This window comes from Ceratotherium simum, chromosome 17 (genome assembly GCF_057802395.1).
Source record: "Ceratotherium simum simum isolate JZ-2026a chromosome 17, ASM5780239v1, whole genome shotgun sequence".
Taxonomy (NCBI): Eukaryota; Metazoa; Chordata; class Mammalia; order Perissodactyla; family Rhinocerotidae; genus Ceratotherium; species Ceratotherium simum.
In genome coordinates, this window is record NC_141916.1 from 3659920 (window position 1) to 3686314 (window position 26395).

The following is a 26395-nucleotide window of genomic DNA, read 5'->3' on the forward strand; positions in this document are numbered from 1 at the left end:
GCATCTATTACATATGTTCTCTTGTAACTATATTTGCTTCAAACTGATATAAGAAAATAGAGAAAAGCTATCATTAGCTTTCTTCAGAGCAACAAAATAGTCATTAATTTTTAATTATGAAATGCACAAGACTAAATAGAAATATAACCAAATAATAAAATAACTTTCAACCAAAATTTTAGGAGCATAATTTATAAATGGCATTTTGAACAAAAACAGCACAGATAAGCATTAAAGGAAAAAAGACGAACTATGGAAAAGAAACCATTAAATAGGTCCTTGCTTACAATGAAATCAACCTCACTTCAAATGTAGCTACAAGCAGCAGGGGTGTGACTCAAAGACAGCTGCCTCTAAACTTTCTCATGTTTTGTTAGTTGGTAAAACTTAAATAGGGTATTTACTAACAAACTTTATGGATGCCAGGATACAGACACATACCAGATCCAACAATGATCTGAGAACGAGACAAAAAAAAAACACCGATCTAATTCCTCACATCATCACCATCAGAATTCCATGATTTTACCTGACTGCTATACACTGATTCCATTGCTTCTGTCCTCCATACACTTTACCTCACTTCCTTCTACAATTAATCTCCAAAGTTCACCTTCAAAAGTCCACATTTTTTTTAAATTTGTACTACATGAAAACTAGATAGATAGGGCATATACATCCCCTCCCCTGGTTTAGTTGTTTAGTCCCTCTCAATATCTCTTGTGTAATCTATAAAAATGGATAAATATGTACTCTGTGGGACTGCCATAAGGATTACATATAAGATAGGAAAATGCCTGGCATGTACTAAATATTCAAAAAATGGGAGCTGTATAGCTCTACTGTTTAGGATCTTAGAAAAGATGTCCTCAAGTAAAAAATATGTATTTTATTAATAATAAGAGCTGGCACATATAAGTACTTACTAGGTAGTAGCTTCTACATTACATGCTTACATAGATCATTTCATCTCTCACTACCTTGTGTAGACAGTTCTAAGTTAATCTTTATTACAAATGAGAAAACTCAGGTTTAATAAAATGACTAAATAACTTGTCCAAGATCACAACTAAATTAAGAGTTAAGCCAGCTATGAATACAAGTAGTCTGACTCCACAGCTCTAAGACTTCTCCATTAGTATCAAAGATAAAGACTACTTTACTGAATTTTCAAATTATTTTAATATTGTTTATCCAGTAAAATCAAGAATACTTCATTCAAGTAAACTATTTACATGTAATGTAATATGAACGTACATAAACTACTATACAAACATATCCCAGAACTTCGTTTCTCTAAAGATGTTCTGGAACTCAAATTTCCATATAAAAACACAATTTTAAAAGATCACATTTACTTGCATGACTTTCAAAACCATACTTTTAAACCAACCTGACTCTGAAGCATTGTTAAAGGCGTTTCTCCCTGTTCCATTGCATCAGGGTCACACAGCCAACTTTGCACAGGACGAGTTTGCTTCAAAAGAGAAAGGTATGCATGAAAAACATCTGCCTTTACATTCTCTTCACGCTCTTTAAATCTGGATATCAGTGCAGGAGAGACGGTCTTGTAGAATTCTGGAAGCATTTCATGCCTTGTGCTAACTACAGCATCCAAGCACTTAGCAGCTGCACGTCTCACTTTCCAACTCATGTCATCATCGTCACTGTATTCATCATCACTCCCTAAAGAGAAGTTTTCATGTTAACAGGCTATAAAGTTTATCATTTCATACAGGAAGTGAATTGATATTCATAACTAAAACAGTTTTCTAACTTTTCACGAACATACAGCAAGAGATAAGTTTTAAAAGACCCTGAACTTAAACAGATGCAGTTTATTTATATAAATTTACCATAAATTAACCTCTAAAGAAAAATGATCATGATTGTGTTTTTAATTTGTTAAACATTTTCTCATTTATTGTGGGTAATGCGCTGCTCATTAACCCCTTAAAATCATTAACACATTAAACTTCTTTAGAACGTAAATATTTGTAAAAGCATAAACGTCCCAGCCTTTTAAACAATATGAATAGAAGTTCAATTCAAAGGACTCACTTGCCACTATAGGAAAATTAAACAATTGGGGAGTTTATAAGATAAACTATGAAATAGATTTGTGGCTATAGATGACGTGATAAAAAGAATGGTTTTCAATACCAGGACACGTTGTAGAACTAATTTTTATCAGGGAGAAAATCCTGATATCTGCTTTCTTCGTGACTACAAGGTTTTTCACTAAATTTGTTGATAGGCTATTAGGAACAAATATGCATATTCTCAACCTTTCAAGATATTGTATTGTCTTAATGTAGTTTAAAGAAACTATACTTTCTCAATTATAACAAGAAAATTCTGCCCACATAACAAAAGAGCACCATCTTCTCCAAAGTCCTGTTAAAACTTAAAACAATATTCCAAGCAAAGACATTAACAATTCCATCTCACTTATGTATACTTGATAACATATGTATGTGTAATCTCTGAAAATTATTTCCTTCTAACACCATTAAGCTGAACCAGTTGGGTAACATGAAGTTAGGAGGATGGCAAAAATATTAGCAGTTCTCAGGACAGCCTAAAATTATCTAACAGTAATTCTGTCATTCTTAGGTAAGACCATAGCATTGAAATGATTCCTCAGTGGGGGAAAAAAAGATGTCATCTTTCCACTGGATTATATTCCAATTAGCTTAGTGACTGCTAAATGTAGCCAGCTACACCTTAGAAAATCCCAGGATATATAATAAAATTATCCAATCTCCAAAAAGTTTACTTAATTTCACCTTAGCACATTATAAGAAAACCCAACCAAATACTGCTAAACCCAAGGCATTTGATTTATTCACCAGTACCTATGTGAATAAAAATTACAAGGTACTAGTAAAATAAAATAGACTATTTAAAAGCAAATAAATAAATGAAGTTTTTCCCATGGCAACCCAGCTATGGGAATTACTTTGCAGAAACATACTTTATTGAGAAAAAGGTCATAAAAAATTTAACAAATATCCTGACCACTGAAATTATGTTGATTTTCTAAGTTGCAACAACACTATGGTAGAAAGGTATTTATTGGGTATAATCCATGTAACTGATAAAGCAGAAGGATGTGGTTTGTATTCAACGTAAGTACTTAACATACTAAAAACCAACAATCAACACCTGGAATATTTACCGCTAACGCTTTCTTCAAAGGATATTCCTATTATAAGCTAAGGTTTCTCTTCATTAATACAACACATTTAGTGCATCCCTACTGTGTGGCAAGCACAGTCCTAGGCACTAGGATAAAGCAGGCAATAAAGAAATTAAAATTAAAATCTATGCCTTCATGAAGCTTACATCCTAGTAGGTGGAAAAATAATTGTATGTCAGAAAGTGATTAAGCATACTGAAGACAATAAAAACGCTGAAAAGGGAGTTAAGAATTTTTATGAAGTAAGGGGAAAAGATGGGGGATGGAATGAGGGGGTGTGTGAGAGGGAGTAATCAGGCATAACCTCAAAGGGTTTGGCCTGAGAAACTCAGAAGAATGGGGGTACCATTCTGAGACGGAAAAGGCTAAAGTAGCAACAGGTTAGGCAGGGGATGGCGGAAGGGTGAGAAGATATTTTAGATGTCTAAGCAGCCAATCAATCAAGCAGTCACATATATGAACCCGGAATTCACAGGAAAGATCTGGGGTAAAGATAAAATTTGGGGTTTCAGCATACTGACGTTAAACTCAGGAGACTAGATGAAATTAACAAGAATATAATAGTGTAACAGAGAAGTCAAAGGACTAGCCCTGGAATCTCCCAAGTGTAGTGGTCAGAGTGATGAAGAGGAACCTGCACGGAGACTGAGAAGGAGTAATCACAAGACACGACTAAAACCAGGAGACACTGGGATCCTGGAAGTTCAATAAAGAAATGCTGCTGAGACTGAGTGACAGGCAGAGTCAAATTATCTGAGGTCATCGGCGCTCTTGTCCATCACTGGAAGACCCCATTCAAGAGAACAGGGAAGAAGGAATTGGAGAACATTGTTTGGAGGAGGCCTGTTGTACAGGAGAGACATTGGGCAGCAGCTGCTAACGTATAATATGGGGTTAAGAGAGGTTTTTTGTAGTTGTTTCTGTTTTGTTTTTAAAAGATAGATGATACAGACTTTAGAGGAAAGTCATTACATAAATTCAAAGAATCAAACTAAAAAGTATTATAAAAAAATAACAGGAAATCCACCAACCTATGTACCTACTAACTTACCCATTTAAAGATCTCTATTATGATCCTTTTAATACTAGCAGAAACAACTAAACATGAGCAACTCTTATGTCCTTGAAGTGCTACTCTTTTCCAGAATAAATACCACAAATCACAGCATGCTGACATCAATCTTAGAAGCCTCAGAAATGTTTAGATTATTCGTGAAAGCTAAATGGAGTCTCAAATAATATTTACAATTTTTCATGAAAGTTAAATATATATAAAACCAAACTGCTCTGAATATGTGTATCTACAGGTACAATTTTTTAAGTAACGTTCATTATGATCTCTCCTTATAAAAACGCTTCGTAGAAAATCTGAATAAAGAACAAAAATCATTTATAAATGCTAACCAAGAGAAAAATATTAGTAACATTTTTTCCTGTGTATTTAAAAAAATAAAACTAGGACAGTAATTTTTGTTACCCGCTTTTTCACTCAACTTATTAACTGCTTTAATAAATATTTTTCCAGAATATGATTTTGAAAATGTTGCATAGCAATTCAATACACGGTTGCCCCATAATTTATTTAATCAACTTGCTACTGTTGAATATTGAGGTCATTTCCATTTTCACTATTATAAACAAACAAACAAACAGGTCCTTCATGAAAATTTAACCAAGTCCTGCTATTTAATTTGAAATACCTTGGTCATCATCATCACCACCATCCGCATCCATGGCATTTTCATCTTCATCTTCATCATCATAATTATAATTTGGATCATAGGTAAGATATTTAAGACAAATATTTATAATGGTAGAAACATGAGGATATACTTCCTTAGGACATCTAAAGAAAAAAACAAATGCTGCCTTGAATAACCGTACTCTTCTCCTTGATTCAATATCAGCCATGTTTTATTACCAGATCTTTTCCTTCTCTTTAACACAGCAGAGGAAAGTGCTTCCCAGCCTTTTCAACACCAATGACCCTTCATCTTTCTCTCCCTTTGACTTCATGTTTTAAAAGACTTACTTTTCGAATTACTTATTTAATTCATTTTAAGATGAACTCCCCCCCCAACATTTTAACATCTCTGAAGTCAGGATGATTCTTATAACAAGTGGTATGTTATGAGGTAGTACTGAGAGAAATCTATATATGCTCTATCTTCTCAATATGACTAGAAGACGAAGTCCAGATAAACATGCTCTTCAGTAACTAAGACGATCTGTGACAATACCAGTGCACATTCATCTAGTCTTGGTCTTCCAGCTGTATGCTGGAAGAGAGGACAGAACACATAAACGCCAAACAACAAAGGAATACTTTGTGTTTCTCAATCAAAAGGACAGAAATGAATCCCACAATTTGATTTTAAACAATTTGCTATGACTATAAAGCTACTTCTCAAAACCATGAGTGGCAAAGGATTACTGCAGACAACCACCAGTGACGTTTCAGACACTGTGCGACCACACTGTCAATTCTAGCCAAAGGCAAAAAACATCTGTTACTTAGCCAGCATCAAGCCAGTTTTTATTATGAGAACCACGATTTCCAAATTGAAAATCACTGTCCTAGCAAAATGGATGTGACAGACTTCAAAAACTGTTGAAAAGACATGAAATCCACTATATATTTTGGACCAGATAATTAATTTACCCAGGTGCTCTCTCAGGATAGAGACATTATTAAATAAACCAAAAGACAATGATAAATACCCTTCCCAAGTTCTTTAAATAAAGTCCTAACAATGAGAAAGAAACATTTCAAAACAAATATAAGGACTGTATTTTAAAATATAAGATGATATTCACTTCAAATACCATATTGGTTATCAGTTATTGCTTACATAAGAATTGAATTAAAACATCTGAAATCTAAAACTCAATCCCGGCAATCAGTAAAATAACCCATTTCTCCTCATCCACCTAATCTATATCTTAATTACTATTCTTACTCTTAAGAATTTTTATTTGAAAAATAGAGATCTTAAAAACTTACCTTCTCACAAATGATTCAAAGGCTTGAATGCAGTACTCTCTTAATTCATCATCATCTACATTACAAAATTTTACCACCAAAGGAATTATCTTCTCAAGGTATTCACCTAAGAAAAGCATACTGGTTCTTAAAAACATTCATTAATTTTTTAAAATTAAAGAAAATTTTAAAATATTTAAGTATTTCTTACCTATTCTGTGACCAGCTTGCCTACTAATAGCAGCAATACATTGTATGTAGGTTCTTGTTGTTGACATGGAATCATTTTTGGACAACTCGGACAACAGATGTTCAATAAGATCTACAAAAACTATATTTCCACAGCTCATAACCAGATGGCCAAGAGCAATAATGGTTCTTTTCCTCACTGCAAGTCTAGGGCTGGTCAACTGGGGGAGCAGACAGGTCAGAATCGAAGGATGGAAATTAACAAGAAGTCCTCCTTGCCTTCAAATAAAAAGGAAAGAAAACAACAAATAAATTCAAGATCTCTGAGCACTACTGAAATTCTGGCCTCTCACCTCGATGTATTCAAAGAGTAAAAACTTAGATGACACTAATCCAAATTCATAATGAAAGGAAAACTAAATTCTTACCATCTCTAACAAAGCAACTGAAAACTTGAGCCAAGTGAATGCAGTTTTGAAATTTGTATCCCTAAATTATCTTCTGGAATCCAGACCTATATCTCCATTTATAGGATTATCCAACCAACAGGCTTGGGAGTACATCAAAAAAAAAAAAAAAAGAACAACGAAGTTGTCACTTTTCCCCTTCCCAGATCTCTACTGATAGTTTTTTCTCTACTATAGCTTTTCGGGGTTCACGACATTCGAAATCTCAGCATCTCTTGACTCCTCTCACATACTGTCTTTCCTCTACACATCTATATACTAAGTTTCATTTATCCTGTTGGTCCAACCCTCTCTTCCAAATCATTTCACAAGTGCAGTTCACTGAGTCAATAGCAGTCAAACATTATGTGCCAGGACAATGCTAGTGATCAGGCCACAGAGTCCAACTGAATTTTCACTACTTATCAAATTAAGTATAAATTCCTTGCCCTCCTCAATCTATCACAATGACTTCCCATGACTTTTCTATTCATTCTCTATTCTGGAAAACGAGAACACAATGTTCCCCAACTCCAAGACTACTTATGCTGATACAGTCTATGCCTGGGCACATACATCTGTGCTCTAGCCATTCTTCCAAACTAAATTCAAATGCCACTCTTTCCATAACAAACTTTCTTGGATCATTCCATTTTCAACCCCAAAACACACTATACTTCCAGTTAGTATTCTGTCCTATTCTGCCTTATATTATAGCAATTTGTGTTCTTTTTTTTTTTTTTGTGAGGGAGACCAGCCCTGAGCTAACATCCATGCTAATCCTCCTCTTTTTGCTGAGGAAGACCGGCTCTGAGCTAACATCTATTGCCAATCCTCCTCCTTTTTTTCTTCCCCAAAGCCCCAGTAGATAGTTGTATGTCATAGTTGCACATGCTTGTAGTTGCTGTATGTGGGACGCGGCCTCAGCATGGCCGGAGAAGCAGCAAACTCCGTTCTCCCTCAAAACACGGTTGCTACAACTTACCAGCATTATTTTAACTGGGCAATTTGTTACTCCTACTGGCACATCTCCTTATCTAAGCAGATCATTTTATTCAAGAATATAAGAGTAAAACAAAACATAAAAACTGTGCCGAAATATTTAAACCACAAATTTTAAACCACAAATTTTATTAATTACTTTTCAAAAATACAAAAAAAACGCTTGCGGGGCAGCGCAAGTGGTTAAGTGCACGCGCTCTGCTGCGGCGGCCCGGGGTTCACCAGTTCGGATCCCAGGTGCGCACCGACGCACCGCTTAGCAACCCATGCCGTGGTGCTGTCCCATATAAAGTGGAGGAAGATGGGCACGATGTTGGCCCAGGGCCAGTCTTCCTCAGCAAAAAAAAAGGAGGATTGGCAGATGTTAGCTCAGGGCCAATCTCCTCACAAAAAAAAAAAATGCTTGCTATATGCAATATTACATGCTAAATATAATTACCTTATTTCTCCCCTTACCCCTAACCACACACAAAACAGTCAAAATGTTAAACATGAATAACTTTAGACCAAGTTTCACTGTATTTACCAGAAAGGACATTTTGTGCGTGTGTGTGAGAGGAACATTAGCCCTGTGCTAACATCTGTTGCCAATCCTCCTCTTTTTGCTGAGGAAGATTGGCCCTGGGCTAACATCCATGCCCATCTTCCTTCTACTTTATATGCGGGACACCGCCACAGCACGGCTTGATAAGCAGCGTGTAGGTCCGAGCCCAGAATGTGAACCTGCGAACCCCTGGCTGCCAAAGTGGAGCACGCAAATTTAATCACTACACCACCGGGCCAGCCCCCAGAAGGGATTTTTAATAAACGTACATAATACTTGTATTACAAATAATACACGTTTACCTGCTCAACATATCAGCCATAATATCCAAGGCTTCTAGCTGAACAGAGACATCTTCCTGCTTTGCTATGGCACTGGTAAGACGTCCAGTGATCTTTTTACATACATTAGCAGCTAATGCAGAGCCTGCGTGAATAAGAAACCAATAATAATTTCAAGACAAGTGCACTGAATTCCACCTTACATTCATGGTAGTCACCAAGTATCCAACAACTCTCAATTTGATTATGAGACTGACTCAAGAGATTCATGTCAGAAAAATATGTATTTCAAAACAAGTTGTTTCTCAATAAAACAATTTATTAGACAAATAAGAATTAGAGATAATAACTGCAGAAGGAGTACATGACATAGGGAAAACAGTGTCAATTAAGCAGACTCTACTGGACAACTATTTCTGTGCACTATCACAAATGCTCCTATAGAGCCAGTAGTAGCTGTAGTGCTTGCACCTCTAGATTGGAAAGCAGCAACGATATTTCCCTCTACTTGAGTCCTCTTTACTAGTAACCTAGACTTTTAAATTTTAGTGAATTAAAAACCAAATATATTCTGAGCTTCCCACAATTAACATGGTTTCTTTAAAAAAAAAAAAAAAAAAAAAAGCTGTAACCTCTAATAAGATCCTTTCCAATCCAAAGATTCCATAACTTTACTATAAAGTAGAAATGTTGTTCCAAAGGACTCATAAATTAAGGTTATTACTATTTTAGAGTAGATTCATGTCATTACTGACAACTGAGAGAAAAAAAGAAGAAGAAACTGTGAAAGTAAGAATATGAATGGTTAACAGAATTCTTGTTGGAACCAGAAATCAGATAAAAACATGTTTCAATGAGAGGAAAAAAAAAAAAGGAAAATATCAATATAGCTAACATAGTTATAAATAACAACATTCAGAGATGGTGAAATATTTTATTGAAATAACTAATGAACAAGGGTAAAGTAACATTGGTATGATACAGTGGGAAGAGTATCAGCTTTCGATTAAAAGATAATGGATTTGAATCTTCACTCAACCAGGTAATCAAAAGGTTGGGTGAATTAACCCAATCTCTCTAAGTTTCAGTTCCCTCAACAACAAACTAGGGATATTAAGACCTCCCATATGGCTGATGTTTAAACTAACTGAAATAATACATATGCATCATCTAGCATGATGGCTAGCCCAGTGAATGATTAGCAAATATTTATTAAGTAAACAAGTGAAAACTGCAGACCAAGACTACATTATCACCCATCCACATCCTTCCATGAAACAGGGAGATGATAATTTCACCTCATTTGCAGATGAGACAATAACTTTAAGCCTGCTGATTTTAGCCAATAACTTAGTAGTCAAGACCAATTCTATAACTTACATTATCTAAACATTTCTGTCAGAGGCCAAAAGCTAACTAATTGGCAAATTCATTAATTGCAGTTTAAAATTTTTTAAATTACCAAGTAGCTGTAAAAGGCTCAAACTTAAAGACACTAGTAAACTGAGCTATTTATTTCACAACTGTCTTAACTGTGTTAAATCTTACATCATAAATTCTAACGCAAAGCAAAATTAATACTGAAAATAGAGAGCTAATCAGAAATAACTCATGATTTTGGTTATCTTTTACCTCACTGCATAGGCTGGCGTAACTCTATTCTGTAGTCACAATACATACAACAATATAAAAGCTTGCTCCAACACAGAAATCCTCCAGACCTGGTATTCCTATAAGATACTCCACTCAATCAATATAATATTCATTTAAAATTGAAAACTGAATTTATTTTTAAGCAAAAATAAGACTCCGGACTTTTTTTCCCCTATTTGTTCAAAGGGATGCTTAAACATCTTTTCGGATAGACACCTCTCTCCTTCCCCGGCCAGAAGAACAAAAGAAGGGTGGAAGAGAACACCTCCACGTAAAAGGGAAACAGGCAGAATTGACGCTCTTGCTTACCACTGGAAGCTGGAGGAAGTTCTCCAATGACTGTTTTAAGGCCAATACTTGAAATATCTCGAAGTTGTTCTTTATCAGAAAGCATGTTAGTGCAGAGGGTATCTACAATTGTTTCTACTTGATATTCTTTCACTTTACTCACTAAAGGGCCAAGACTGTAATATAAAGAAGAAAAAATGTTTTTAAATCTACAAAAACAGAAAAATAGACAAGTAGAAACATTAACTGTTTTGCCTAGCAACTGTCAACACAAAGTAAACACACTATGCCTGTATCATAAATAGTATATGAATAAGGGTATAAAAGAAATTCTTGATTGATAAGCTCCTTCCAATTGGTTTCCAATTTTTTTCCCACTGATTTCCATCATAGTATAAGGAAACTTAAGATGCTTTACACCCCTACCCCCTGACCCTTTAAATATACACAACATTTTTAAAGGCTAATTAGGAGTCAGGATTGAAAAAGGATAGTCACTGATGAAGATTGTTTAGTTAGAAAATCCTGAGGAATCAACAAAAACTACTATAACTAATAAGTAAGTAGGAGATACTACGGTTCATAGTTAGAAGACTTAGCATTGTTAGGATGTTGATCATCTTCAAGTACTTCTACAGCTTCAACACAATCCTCAAATTAGAGCAAGCTTATTTTTTAAATAGAAATTGATAAACCGATTCTGAAATTTACATGGAAATACAAAGAACTTAAAAAATCAAAATACTCTTAGGAAAAGAAGAATGAAGCTAGAGAACTTACACTACCTTACCTCAGACTTCCATAGATCTACACTAGTGTTTCTCAACCAAGGGTGATTTTTACACTCCAACAGACATTTGGCAATGTCTAGAGACATTTCTGGTTGTCACTACTAGGGGAGGAAGGAATGCTACTGGCAAACAGCGGGTAATGGCCAAAATGCTGCTAAACATTCTAAAATACACAGGATAGCTCCTCACAACAAAGAATTGTCTGGCCCAAAAAGTCAACAGTGCCAACATTGAAAAAGCCTGAGCTATGCTAATAAAGTAGCATTGTACTGGTATTAGAAGACAAATAAACCAATGGAAACAACAGAGTCTAAAAATAGACCCAAACTTTTATAGCCAATTGATTTGTGACAAAGACACCAATGCAGTTCAGTAGGGAAAGAAAATGTCTTCAATAAACGGTGCTTCAACAACTGGATATTCACGTGGAAATAAAAAAGAACTCGGTTCTTACTTCACAAAAATTAATTCAAGATAGATCACAGGACTAAAGTAAAAGCTGAAACTAGAAGGCTCTTGGAAGAAAACACCGGAGAAAAATCTTTGCAACATACAAAAATTTCGTAGGACACAGAAAGCAATAACCATAAAAGAAAAGTTGAAATTAATTCACACGTTAAATCAAACTCTTTAAAATCTAAATGGACAACAGCAATTTCATTCTTACATATTTATCCATAAGAAACAAAGACACGTTCTAAAAAAAAACTCATACAAGAATATTCACTGTATCTTTATTCACAACAGCCAAACCCTAGAAAGAAATCAAATGTATAAACAGATTGTGGTATCAATGGCTACTCATTAGTAACAAAAAATCATGTAATATACCCAATACTAATATACCCAACATAGATGAATCTCACAGAGGTTATGAGAGAGAAAAAAAGCCAGACACAAAAGAGTACGTATTGTATGATTTCATTAATAGGAAGTTCTAGAACAGGCAAAACTAATTTAAGGTGAACGAAACAATGGTGACCTCAGGTAGGGATGTTGCATGTGAGGTAAAGATACAATTTTATCTTTTTCAAATGGTCATCCAGTCTTTTGAAAAACAGGTCCAACTTTTCTCCAGTGACGCCACCTTCATCACGCACTTTCCATTCTACTTTACTCCATCAGTCTACTAATGCCCCATTACCTCACTGCCTTGATTAGAGAAACCTAACAGTACATTTTCATATAACACCCTTCCAACTCCAGCATTTGTTATAATTTTTCAGGGTTTTCTTGGCTATCTTTAGCAAATACCCTTCCCCACTTCTACCTCCCACCAAAATATACTTTAGAGTCAACTTTCTAGCTTGTGGAAAAAAACTTACTGATTTTTACAACCGGCATTAAATTAACCCGGAGAGAACCAACAACTTGGTCGCATTTTTCCTATCCAAGGACATGGGATGTCTCGCCATTTGTTCCAAGTACATTTTTGTTATCAGTCAAGAGTATTTCAAGTTTTCCTTCATCAAGTTTTGAAAAAGATAAAACTGCAACCTTACCTTGTACCATATAATACCCTGACTCAAGGTCACCACTGTAACATTTCTTGTTACATTTATTCCTAGGCATTTTGTCTTTCTGTTGCTGTAATAAATGGACATTTGCTTCCATATCTTCCAACTGGTTATTATTTGCTTATATGAAAGCTACTGATTTTTGTTCATTAATTTTACATCCTGTTACTTCACTGAATTCTTCTTTAAATTAAATTTTTTTCTTGATTGACTTGATTTTTCCCATGTATACTTTTCCAATTCTTATGCATCTAACTTTTGCCCCCCTTGTCTTACAGTGGCTAACACTTTCAAAAGAAATGTAGTGGAGACAGACACACATCTTTGCCTTGTTCCTGACTTTAGTGTGAAGGTGTCTGGTAATTTATTGACTTTTGGGCTGAGGTATAAATGTGTATGTTTGTGTACTTTTAATGTTAGAAAGGTCCCATCAATTCCATGTTACTACATGTTGTACTTGAAACAGGTGATGAATTCTCTCCTGTTAGATAAAGCATCCCTGACCTGTTCTTCACTCTCATGACACAGCAAGTATGATGCTGGCTTTCGGAAGGTGTTTCACTCCTCTAACTATACTACACAGCCTAAGCGTTGGGTTTTTTGTTTTGTTTTGTTTTTTTAAATCAAGAACCAATGTTGAATCTTATCAGTGCCTTGACAACTAACCAGATAGTTTTTTCTTCGTCTGATCTATCAACATGATGAAATAAATATACTAATAAAGCACATCATATTGAACTGCCCTAACATTCCTGGGATGAACCTCACTTGGTCATGGTATGTTACACTTAATATATTGCTGGATTTTATTTTGAACATTTAAAATGAAATTGGTCTGTAGTTTTCTTTTTTGGTGTCATCTTTAGTCAGGATTTGTTATCAGCATTTGGTTTAAATAAAACTGGAAAGTTTTCATACTTTATGCTCCAGAATAGCACTAGAACTATCTATACTACAACTGTCTGTTCTTTGACGTTTCAAAGACTTGTGTAAAAGATTTCTGGGCCTGGGTTTCTTTTGAGTGACAAGTTCTTTGACAACTTTCCCAATTTCCTGATAAGGCTACTTAGTAGTTTATCTATCTGTTGGCATTTTCTCTCCTCCAAGAATTAGCTCCTGAGTTTTATCTCCTAACATATTACTTTTCTTTATATCTTAATTCCTTTCTTATTTTCTTTAATATACGTATGTGATTTCTTCCCCCACCAGTTAATTATAAGCATAAAAGATCATCAAAAATCAAAAGCTCAGGTTCCTAATGAGTACAGATTCATACTCAAGGGAATAAAACCAACACACCTCTCAACTCTCACCTTGGGACAAAGACTACTTTTTATTATCATTATCAAAGCCTGATAAACGTCTGGCATATATTTTAAACAAAACTTAATTTTATTTATTAAGCACATGGTAAAAGAAAGAATTAAAAAATGAAAAATAACAATTAAAATTATACATTCATCTCCATTATTCTGCAACTTATCACTTTTTGAAGACCCATTTTATTTTAAACTTGCAAAGATCCCAAGTTAAACAAAGCTGTCCTACATCTCTAAGAATTCTATGCTGACCAACGATTCCTAACATTTTTGCTTGCTTTTACAGCAGGTACATAAAAGCTTAGCTTAAAATAAATTTAAAACCTTTATAAGAAAATCCAATAAAGGAGTAATGAGACAATGCTTTATCTGAATTGATACCAAATATCATATGACATAAAATTCCATAATTTAATTTTTATGTGAAACTGAAGGTTATACTTACAAATAACTTACTATGTAAATTGTTAAGGGTTTCTAAAATTTGGTATGCATAATTTAAACAGATGTGTTAACAGAATTTACTGAGAACTCAGACTCTTATTCTTAAAGAGTCCAACTGTCAATATCATGCCTCACAAGATGCTCCTACTGAGCTGAACACATAAAGACAACTTGAACTTCCACGATTTTTAGGAAAGATCCTTTGTAACTACTATGTCATCAGTGTTGATTTGTGTTAACTATGGTTTTAATTGCTGCTATTCTTTATTAAGTCTTATTATTTTTTACTGCTCTTGATTATTGGTTCTTAAATTTTCCCCCTCTGGAATACAGAGATGAGTAGAGGCACGCTGGCCCTTTAACCCAGCTGAAAAACCAGGTCAAACAAGTGAGAACCACTTTTTCTGGAGTTTCCTATACGTACTTTCTAAGAATTAAAATACCATGAAAGGCTACATTTAGTCAATATAGAAACTCTAAGGAAATGGATCACATGTACCAAGTACAAACACTAAACATTCATCAGTCACCTACAAATTCTAAAGAAAAACTCCAGAAAGACATAGTACAAGACTAAGAAAATTTACCAATTATTACATTGAGTTTTTTAACGGGGGGTGGAAGGGTGAGAAGCAAGTAGAAAACAACTTACCATTTGACAGCTAAATTCTGTACCTCTCCATTTTTATCTTCCAGTAACTTCAAAATCATCTTCACTACTTTCCTTTCACTATCATCATCCAACTTGATGGAATCTTTCTGCAGTTCTGTCATCAAATCATTTGTAGCCATAAACCTATCAAAAAATTAAAAATTGTTGGTATTTTAAGATTTTTAAGCACTAATTAAAAAGATCACAATTTTCAAATCCAATGCTATCGTTCATATCAATCTACCTAAATCCTGACATACTCTTTTAAATAAGGTATCATACCCCAAATTATCTTCCCCAGGTTAGTCTTGATTTCAGATTTACTGACAGGACCTACAGTGAGTGCTCTTTCATTCTAATTAATTGTATCACCGCTTTTTGGAGGAGAAAACCTCCTCTCTTTTTCTTTGCACGTGATGAATTATATCTAGGAAGCCTTTAACTATGAACATTAGGAATGCCTTCCTGTGCAATATTGTATGTGTTAGACTGGTGGTCATATATTAGAAATTAATGGAAAATTGCCAAAATACAAATTCTCACCTCTACCCCAACTCCCACCACTAGCTATCAGATGTATTTTCAAAATGAAGAAGTAATTTTAGGAAGTTGTTCCACTTGATACTCAGCCCCCTCCCCCACACCTTAAGAACCACAGCCAGAAGAAGGTTTAATACTGAACAGCCCGACAAAAACCCCAGAATGATCAACTGTCTAATCTCAGCTTTAAAAAGGGTTGAACAGGAGATAAAAATAAGGTAAATAGACTCTCAGATTTTTTCTCACATACTTCCCCAGACAATTCATTGCTTTAAAACTAATTTCTCAAAATATTAGATAGTCACAATGAAATAAAGCCCCCAAACCTGTTGAAAGGCTAAATGCATTTTTCCCTTAATTCTTGGCTCGCCTCCACCTATTTAAATAACAATTATTTAATGCCTTTTTCTTTTATTTGAATCAGATCCAGTTTGAGCAAAAATTTATTACTTTATGTTACATACAGCAATGTCAAAATATAGAAATGTCAAAATCCATGTTTAAATCAATGTAAAAAACAACTACTGGAGCTGAAATGATAAATAGTTATGCAGATAGGCAATAAACTATGTGGTAAGAATTGGCAAAACAACTTAATAATTTAGCAACTCATTGCTTATAAGATAATCTTAAGGATAATTCCAGTCACTGGTATAGTCACTTAATGCTGATTTGACTAAGTTTTAAACTACATGCAAGCACAACTCTTACCAAGTTTTGTAGAACTGCTTATAAAGAAAAGCTTATGTTCAAACTGGAATAATACAAAGTAAATTAAGCATATACTTTTTTTTAAATGGACATAGTTCTCCTAATTGGAAGCCCCTCCCCATTTTATATGATGACAAAATGAAATTAAAACAATATTATGGAAAGTAAAAAAAAAAAACTGAATAGCACATTAATGCAGGCGCTTTTACACACAAAGCATTATAATTATCTTAACACTTTACTTAGATAAAATCCATTAAACAACCATAATAGTTAGGACCTCTGAAAGGCTAATCATCTAGCTGAAGAGAAAACACAGTGATTATGAATTTAAGTAAAAAAGCAGACAATCCTAATGTAAAAAGTTGTTGTTTTATGGTTCTGAAGGGATTCTACTGGTACACAGATTCATTACTTCATTTACCATTTATTTATTCACTGCCTATTATGTTACAAAGGCTAGACTATGAGCAAAGGACAGATAGAAGGTAAACCCACCTTGGCTCCTAACCTTAGAGAGCTTATATTCTAATTAAGAAATCTACTGATTTTCAAAAATCTATGATTAATGGTTAAATATTTTTTAAAAAGTTGAAATGAGCACCAGTAAAATTAGCAATAGATATATTTTTAAAAATCAGAAAAACTGCATTGAGATAGCATCAGGTTATAAGAGTTACTATTTAATGGTGACCCTGAAACCAGAAAGTTCTGAGAATGATTTCTTCCTTCTGTTAATTTGATATAAAAATCTGCACTATAGGGGCAGGCCCCATGGCCTAGTGGTTAAGTTCGGCACACTCCACTTCAGTGGTCCAGGTTCAGTTCCTGGGCACAGACCTACACCACACATCAGCAGCCATGCTGTGGCGGCGACCCACATACAAAAAAGAGGAAGACTGGCAGAGATGTTAGCTCAGGGCAAATTTTCCTCAGCAAAAGAAAAAAAAATTTTGCACTATAAATCTTCTTGTAAGGAAGTTGTCTGACCACTTTGAAAGCTGTCCATGGCAGGTTCAAAAGCCAATTTGTAAAACGTCTCTTAAGCATTTACTGTTTTAGGCATGGTGCTAAGGGCTGGGATGATAAACGTAGACTCAGTCTCCCCTCTTAACTCTTTCATCTAATATGGCAGACGAGTAAATGGACAAATCTCAATTTACAATTTTTTAAAACAATACTCAAGGGCATTTGGCAATGATCTCACCACAGAACTGATGGTTAGTTTGGGTCTCAAAGTCTTAACAGGGGTTTGCATAGGAAAAGCTGGTCTGGGATTTTAAATTTTTTACCTTTGTGAGCTTGTGGGTGTGGTGGTGGCGAGGGACACAGTACCTAGAGTGAAGGACTAAGGGGCAGGTTCAGTGCAGCTAGGGTACAGAGAGATAGAAACAACCTAACAGGAAGGAGGAGGAAATGTAGGCTGAGGTCAAGACAAGAAAGGTCCACTATGTAGTGAGAACCATTATGTATGTATCAGGTATTGTGCTGGGTGCTGTGGACACAAGGGCTGGCAAAAGCAAACACGATTCCTGCTGTCTTGGAACGTACATCACAGTCAAATAGAGGCATATTAATTTTTAAAACTACGTATAGTAATTACATATGTAATTATGTACTGAAATAAATGCTGTGAAGGAAAGGAACAGGGCACAAAGAAACCACAATGCTATAACAAAGTAAGCTGGCCTAGACTGGACTGGGGGTTGTGTATCATGGAAGACTGAGATCTGAAGCATGAGTAGGAATTTGGGGGCTGGGGTGGGGTGTGGTCAATCAAGGGCCTAGAGATCAAAGGGATGTGTAGGTCTTATTAGGATTTTGGTCTTTATTCTAAGAGCAATGGGAAGCTAGTGAAAGACATTTTGGGGTAGAGATGGGGAGTAAATGGAATGATCACATTTGCGATTCATAAACATTACTCCAGCTACCCTGTGGGTAACAATTTGGAGAGAACCAGTCTTCATCTGGCTGGACTGAATGGAGAACAGTTAGGAGAGCTCTTGTAGCCGTTTAAGTGAGAAACAATGGTAGCTAGAATCAGGGTTACGACAACTAACAGAGACGCAAAAATGGAATATAGTCTATTCTCATAATTAGCAGAGTAAATTTATTTGTAACCCCCAAAATCAATTCTCTTCCGCTTTCATGGTCATTTGCAGACATATGCAGAACTATGAAAAATCTGGGTCACCCATTCTCAGCTGATGTTGAACCAGGTAACACTCTGCCTTCCTATCTCAGCTTTCACACCATAAACAAGTATCCTCTTTCAGGTCCATCTAGTGCCACATTTTTTGCATGTTTGTACTTTCTCTTGGTAACTTTGCTGTTTAAAATGATCCCCAAGCATAGTGCTGAAGTGCTGTCTAGTGTTCCTAAGTACAAGAAGGCTGCGATGTGTCTTTCAGAAAAAATACATGTGTTTATAGATAAGCTTCATTCAGGCATGAGTTATAGTGCTGCTGGCCATGAGCTCAATGTTAATGAATCAACAACATATATATATATATATATATTTTTTGTGTGTGTGTGAGGAAGATCAGCCCTGAGCTAACATCCGTGCTAATCCTCCTCTTTTTGCTGAGGAAGACCAGCTCTGAGCTAACATCTATTGCCAATCCTCCTCCTTTTTTTCCCCAAAGCCCCAATAGACAGTTGTATGTCACAGTTGCACATCCTTCTAGTTGCTCTATGTGGGACGTGGCCTCAGCATGGCCGAAGAAGCAGTGCGTCGGTGCCCGCCCAGGATCCGAACCCGGGCCGCCAGTAGCGGAGTGTGTGCACTTAACCGCTAAGCCACGGGGCCGGCCCCAACAACATATATTAAACAAGGCATCTTTAAACAGAAACACACATAAAACAAGGTTATGAACCAATCAACTGATGAAAGTGCTGTGACCAGAGGCTCACTGAAACCTAAACCTGTACTTCCCTAGAAGCAATGGTTCAGTATCACTAATTCAATGTTTGTGGCAACTTTATAGAACATAACTACTGCGAATAATGAGAACCAACTCTATCTGAGATTTACAAAGGTAAAATTAATAGGCTGAAATGGGTTCGATATCAGGCTAGTAAGGGATGAGTTAGCAAATGGACAAGAAGTAGGAGGAAAACCACAGGGTTTGGGGGTTACGGTCCGGTATGTATCCTGTCCAGTCTTAACGTTACTGAACAAGCATTGTCACATCAGATGGTTCACCCACTCATCTTACAACAGAAGGAGAAAGGATTAATGAGCTGGTTCAACCACAGACTACACTGAATGGCCACTCTTCTGATCCTAATCAACAAAATCTCAGCAATGGTGAAGATGTGAACTTCATATGTGAAGATCATAAATTAATGTCCTGCAACTCAACTTTAATGTCCTGCCCTTGGCCAAAAGTGAGAAATGAAAAAGGAAAAAATAGTAGCCCTTGCACTCCAGGAACTGAGGCTCACACCTAAATCTCAACGTTATCCAAGCTGATCTGATGCTTACAGCTGAAGCACACTGTTTACCTGGACATAACCTCACAGAACACCCATTTCAGACAAGCTCACTTAGCAACACAAAATATCAAACATCCTCCTCTCTAAATGAGTGACTCATACTTCTTTACCAATTACAGCTTTTCCTCTGCTTTAGTCTACCCTCCCTGTAATATTAAGATGTCAAATGACAGAACTGCCCCCACGTTTTGACAACATCCAATCTAAAGCGAATCTCAGCTTCCTTAGACCCTTTCCCAAATTACCCAAATAAATAGGTCTTAACACCCTCTTACTGAGACATCCCTCTCCCTCAACCTGTGTCAGGGATACCTGTATAAGAGAATTTCAAGACGGAAAAAGTGTTACATATCAGATAGATGAGCAAAGAAAATACCCACTAAATTAGCTACATGGAGATTGTCAGGGATTTGAGGGAGAGTAACTTCAGTGAGCTTAGGGCGGGTAACAGCTAAGAATTTTAGAGTTTATCTTGTAGTCAATGGGAATTAGTGGGGAATGCAATGACAGCTGTGATATTTAGGAAGAAATTTCTAAGAGAAGAATTAACAACAGTTTGGATTTAAAAGAGGCCCGAGACAGATTAATTTGAGAAATAGTCATCAGGGGACTAAAGGAGAGAAGAAAGGTAGGAGAAGGGTGACATCATGGTTTTCCAATTGGGACAAATGGTGGATGGTAAAGTAATAGGACAAAATAAGAATAAAAAGGCTTAAGGTGGGAGAGGGAGAAGTTAAGACGCTAACTTTCAGACTCCTACAGGAGTCCCAGGTGGATATAACCTACAGGCAGTGCCATCTCATTCATTTATTCAACAAGCATTTTGGGCATACCATCATTAGGAACTGTGCCAGGCTCTGCAAACACAGTTATAAACAAGACAGTCACAGGCTGGAACTTACACACCTGGCTTATTCTAATGGACTGAAAAGTTCCTTGAGGGAAGAACTTACTCATCTTTAGTAAATTCAATGTAGAGAAGAAGAAATAATGGTAGAAATACGTATCTTGTAATGCACAACGAGTAGCCCTCATCACAACCCTTCCCCTCTATATAAATACAATTTTACCCTTGTTTCCAACAGAAATCTAAATGATATGGGCCATCTGCATCACTCAGTGAACCTATTATCTTTCAAAGACCTCTACACACACCACTGATCTCACTTTTTCTCATTTATTCGCTTAGCCTTATGAATTAACTTGGGACAGTCTTAATATTGGTCATGCAAATAACACTAACTTTTAGTCATCTTTCTGCTTCCTAGTTTCCTCAACGATATCCCTTTCTCCTCTTTTTCAGGGGTGAGCCCTGATCATCACCGATAATCAGGGTTAGCAGTATACATCAAGAAAAATCACAGACGTGAAATCAAGTAACTTACTGCCATCAACCTGCAAAGTACTTTAAAAGTGCCCAGAAATCACCTTCTTAATCTCTTCAAGAGTAATCTACTTTCCTTCAAGCAAAAGAAGTCAAGATAACTTCACTTAGTATTTCCTGTTAAGTTATTGTAAATGCCCACAGTACTTTCAGCTATGTTATAGGATCTCTAAGGTCCCTACCAGCTCTGAAAACCTATGACTCCACTACAGGCCTGAGATTTTTATTAACATTTTAAACAGTTTCCAAGAGAAAATGACTTCCAGTACTCAAAAATAAGTAAATTTGGTAATATAAACCATTATCAAGCTAGGAAATTCTACAATGCAGTGAATTACTTTAAAATAGTACCAAATGGTATTTAAAAAAATAGACTGGTAGATTTTACAACGGCTTCTTGAAGAAACTTCCCAAAATCATCACATACTTTTTTCTTAACTAAAATCCAATTCAACTACAACAAGCACCTACTGAGAACCTACATGGCCAAGGCACTAAGCAGAGTGGAGGATTCAGTTCAGTAAGACAAGGTCCCTATGCTCAAGGAGTTCCCTAAACAATACTCGCCCCCAGCTCCAGTCCACAAGATCACCCACTCCCTCTCCCCCAGGCGAGTTTGCGTTGAGTGTGCTTTCGTGCTGGTACTCATCATTTTCTCTCCCCAGAATTTCAAGACCTAGCTCAGATCACTCCGCAAACAGGAATCTCCTGGCTTTCATCTTCTCTGCCACTAAGCCTGACAACTACATAACGCCCTGGGTTATTTCTCTTTTTACTATAGTGTCTTAACCATTCAACAGGCATGTAGATATTACTGAGGGCAAGCACTAGATCTTAAACTTCTTGTAGTCCTCCCAGGGAATTATCAAAAGCATCTTCTAGCACAAATATTCCATAAGCCTGACTTAAAGGGAACTGAAATTTCTTACTCTTAACGTTCCTTAGTCAAAACTGTGGAGAAGTAGCATAATGTGGTAGTTATGGGATGTCTGGATTCCTGGAACCCCTACTACTGTCTAACTGACCTTGGGTCAGTACTTAACATCCCCACATCTCAGTTTCCTCAACTGTAATAGAGATTATTAGTGTCCACTTTACCAGAGCTATAAGAATAAATAGGATCAAGTGTATAAAGCCCACAGTCAGCATTAATATTATCTATTATATACAGAGAGATTAAAAAAACAGTAAATTGCTTCCCTAGCTCTTGATTTCTTGGAATATTTTAATTCAGTTGGAGGTGAAGCACATGAAAATAAAAACAGAACTTCATTAGTTAACCTCAACCCACTCAATATTCAATATTAATATTCATAAATGGAGCATCCACATGGTTCAGGCGTATTAAAGTTTTCATTCTGCTATCCACAAAATCACCTACCTACTGGCACTAAACCTTAATATCCCACCTTCAAAGAATACAGAATACCAGAATACGGAAGAAAAAGGATATTAGGTGTTTTCCCCCCCAATAAATTAAGCCTATGATTTAAGCCCTACGAAAGGATTCTTTAAAAATGCTGACAGTCCAAACTTTTGAACCTGCACCATTTCTTTACCTTCTTTGCATTAATGGACTATGTAGCTACCCAGAGACCTGAAATTTTGGGCCTACAAGGCACCTTTTGTAATCACTCACGTACAAGTCGCTCAAAAGTGAAAATTTAATTCCAAATTGAGTAGCCTGCCCAAGATCTCACAGATAGTTCACAACAAAGAATCCTTCATGACTAGAACCCATCTCCTGTGACTAGGAGGTCATATTCTCTTTGGATTCTACGACGAGGAGAATAAATTTTTTTCTTCCTTTTAGATGTACAGTTTTCTTCTCCCCTGAGCACAAGGTAGAGTGGTTTGCACATGTTAGCTATTCTATAATGTTAATTATCTCGTCCTCAGAATCCTTCTGACACTAAGTATTTTAAAACGTAGTGACAAACTGATATTTATGCCAAAATAAATAAATTTCTGAGAAATCAGAAAGCATCATTTTAAAATAGAACATATGGGGGCCGGCCCCGTGGCGCAAGCGGTTAAGTGCGCACACTCCGCTGCGGCGGCCCGGGGTTCGCCGGGCCCCACTTCGGATCCTGGGCGAGCACCGACACATCGCTTGTCAGGCCATGCTGTGGCGGCGTCCCATATAAAGTAGAGGAAGATGCGCATGGATGTTAGCTCAGGGCCAGTCCTCCTCAGCAAAAAGAGGAGGGTTGGCAACAGATGTTAGCTCAGGGCTAACAAAAAATAAATAAAATAAAATGGAACATATGTACTCAAATAAATGCCTGTACTGGAAATATACAGAAAAATCTTCAAAATACATGACTTCAAATGCTCACTACTTTAATTAACCTCTTAAATGTCTGTAACTTAACATACATCGTGCTTTAGTTCCAAAGTCTTGTCTGTTAACTGGATGGCTTGAGTGTTACTACAAGTTTTTAAAACAGCATTAATAAAAATATCTTGATGCCAAATTACTGGAAGTCACTTACCGTTCATAAACATACCCTCTATAATATTCACTAACTACCAGAAACATACCAATATTACACTTTTATAATAATCCTCCAAGCAATGTTTTGATTTATTCCAGCCCAAACTGGTAGATAACCCTTATCAAGTTCAACACTGACTACAGCTTAACAAAACAGAGCATTATTTCTTTCATATAGCTTATTTAAAATAAAAAAAAAGTATCTATATATTATATTCCCTTTTCAAGAAATTTAAGAAAAGAAGCTTCAGTCAATAATCACATATGCGATACTATCACACGACTTGATTTCTTTATTCTAGACATATTACCCAGACACAAGTCTGACTAGTTGAACAAAACAGTACTATTATAGAGAAAGTGCTATCTTCAGCAGAATGAAATTTAGTACTTTCACAGAATGAACCAAATTGACAGAAATGGTAGGGGGGAAAAAAAAATCACACCACACACTCTACATAGCTGAAAGTTATATATATGCTCCATTCAAACGTTTATTTAAATTTCAATGGCTTGCACTGGGAGCAAGCAAAGCTCCAAAGAGAATTAAACAGGATTCTAATCCTTTAAAAACACAAAAACTTTTATTTCTCCCAATAATCCTGATTTTGGTCCTAGAACTACACAAATCTAAAACGCCAAAATACCCAAAACAAACATGTCTCTTCCAAAAATAACAATGCTTAAAATCTTTAGTATTAGCAAACTGGATTTTAAAAGTTTCAAATGCAATACTTACAAACTCCCTAGATAGCAAAACTTTTTAAAAATCATTTTTGGCTTTGAGGTTACAGAATCAAAACTGTATTTCACTGGCCATTTTAATACACCAGTATATCAATTTAATTATGAACACGATCATTACATTTTTGATGGTTCTTCCACAAATGAGAAAATTTCTTCCTGGTAGACAAGGTTTAGACAAGTTTTCAGGTGTAACAGCGTATTGCTCACACACAAAAAATTAACATACACTCTTCACCCACAATTTTAACTGAAGACTATTTGTCCTTTCCTCTACAAAGCACAGAAAATACAACCACTAAGCCTTAGGGAACAAGATCTAAGTATCAAAGAAATAAAAAGCTTCTTTAGATCGGGACCTTACTTATTTTGTGATAGGACAAGAAGAGAAGGAAAGAAAATAACAATTACTGTAGCGCAAAAAAAAAAAAGAGAGAAAAACAAACCAAGATAATCCACGAAAATCTAACAACTGGTTTGGAACCGACAGTACCAGTCTCCTGGAACAGAACTGCAGGAGGAAACCTTCATACTCGCCACCCCCATATTAACGCAAACAACTCCTTTCAACAAGGCCCATTTGCTCGGGTTACTTTCTATTTAAGGGCCAGCCATCCACCCTTCGGGCAGGATCGCTGGATGCAAGCACGGGAGACTGAACCCCGCGTTCCCGCTGGGGGCTCACCTGACACGGGAAAATGACAGGGGTGCCGGCGGGAAAGCCCTGGAGCCGAGCGCCCCCGCTCCCGGCTCCCGGCCCCCTTCCCCCCACCCTCACGACGGGAACACCAGCCGCCCGCCCCGTCCGTCCGCAGGCCACGCGAGCCGTCCTCGTCCGCGGGCGGCGGCGGCCCCGATGGGCAGCGGCGGCCCAGCGCCCGGGCCCCCCGCCCCACGGCCCGCTTGGCCCGCGTCCGGGGCACCGGGGACGCGGAGGGCAGGGCCGGGCGGGCAACGGCCCCGCGGGAGGGGGAGGGGGCGGCGGGCCGGGCAGGCGGGGCTGCGCGTCGCGGCCTCACCTGAAGTCCTTGTCGCTGGACGTCATCTTCTCCAGCAGATTGGAGATGTGGTACGAGGCGCTCGCCATGTTGCCGGCCTCGCTCCCGCCCGCTGCCGCCCGCCGCCGCTGGGGCTCCTCCTCCCGCCCGCGGCTCCGCTTCCAGGGTCGCGGCGCGACGCCGACCTGACGGGGGAGGCGCCTCGGCAGGCGGCCCCGGCCGCGGGGAGGCGGAGGCCTCGGGCGGCCTGACCACGGCGCTGCTGGCCGGGGGACGAGCGCACGGGCCGCGCGGACCACGGCAGGGCCTCTCCGGGCAGCCGGACGCTTCCACCCGGGCCGTCGCGCTCCCACCCGCGCCGCGCTCGCTCGGAGGGCCAGAGGCCAGAGCCCGCCTTCTGCGCGCCGGGGCGGGGGCGGGAGACGCGGACGTACGGCCGGCGGAGGTCAGGGGTCACGGACACCGCCCCACGCACGCTGCGGAGGCGCGGGCCACAGGGCAGTCCTGTTGGCTGAGGCCTGTGTCAGTCTTCGCGCGGACCGCCTTGCAGGAGGCATGACAACGACCCAAAGGGGCGGTTCTCGCGAGACTTGAAAGCGACGGTTAAAGGAGGGGGGGGCTACTGGGCGAAGCGTGCCTCCTCGGAAAATAACCTCATTTGTTTTCTGTATGACAGTAAGAGAAAAGTTTACGATTTTTAAGGAGTATAAGG

The 26395-nt window shown here is 37.5% G+C and overlaps 1 protein-coding gene across 1 annotated transcript in view; it reads right to left on the minus strand.

The window, feature by feature from the left end:
* The window catches only part of CAND1 (cullin associated and neddylation dissociated 1), a 34777-nt gene extending 8747 nt beyond the window's left edge, over positions 1 to 26030 (minus strand). Inside the window, exons 1-8 of the mRNA XM_087442053.1 lie at positions 25705 to 26030; positions 15312 to 15455; positions 10610 to 10764; positions 8669 to 8792; positions 6397 to 6653; positions 6207 to 6312; positions 4903 to 5048; positions 1394 to 1686 (exon numbers count right to left, since the gene is read on the minus strand). Of these exons, the coding sequence (XP_087298179.1) occupies positions 1394 to 1686; positions 4903 to 5048; positions 6207 to 6312; positions 6397 to 6653; positions 8669 to 8792; positions 10610 to 10764; positions 15312 to 15455; positions 25705 to 25772 (1293 nt within the window). The 5' untranslated portion in view covers positions 25773 to 26030. The remainder of the gene's footprint in view (positions 1 to 1393; positions 1687 to 4902; positions 5049 to 6206; positions 6313 to 6396; positions 6654 to 8668; positions 8793 to 10609; positions 10765 to 15311; positions 15456 to 25704) is intronic.
* Between the last annotated feature and the right edge of the window lie 365 nt (positions 26031 to 26395).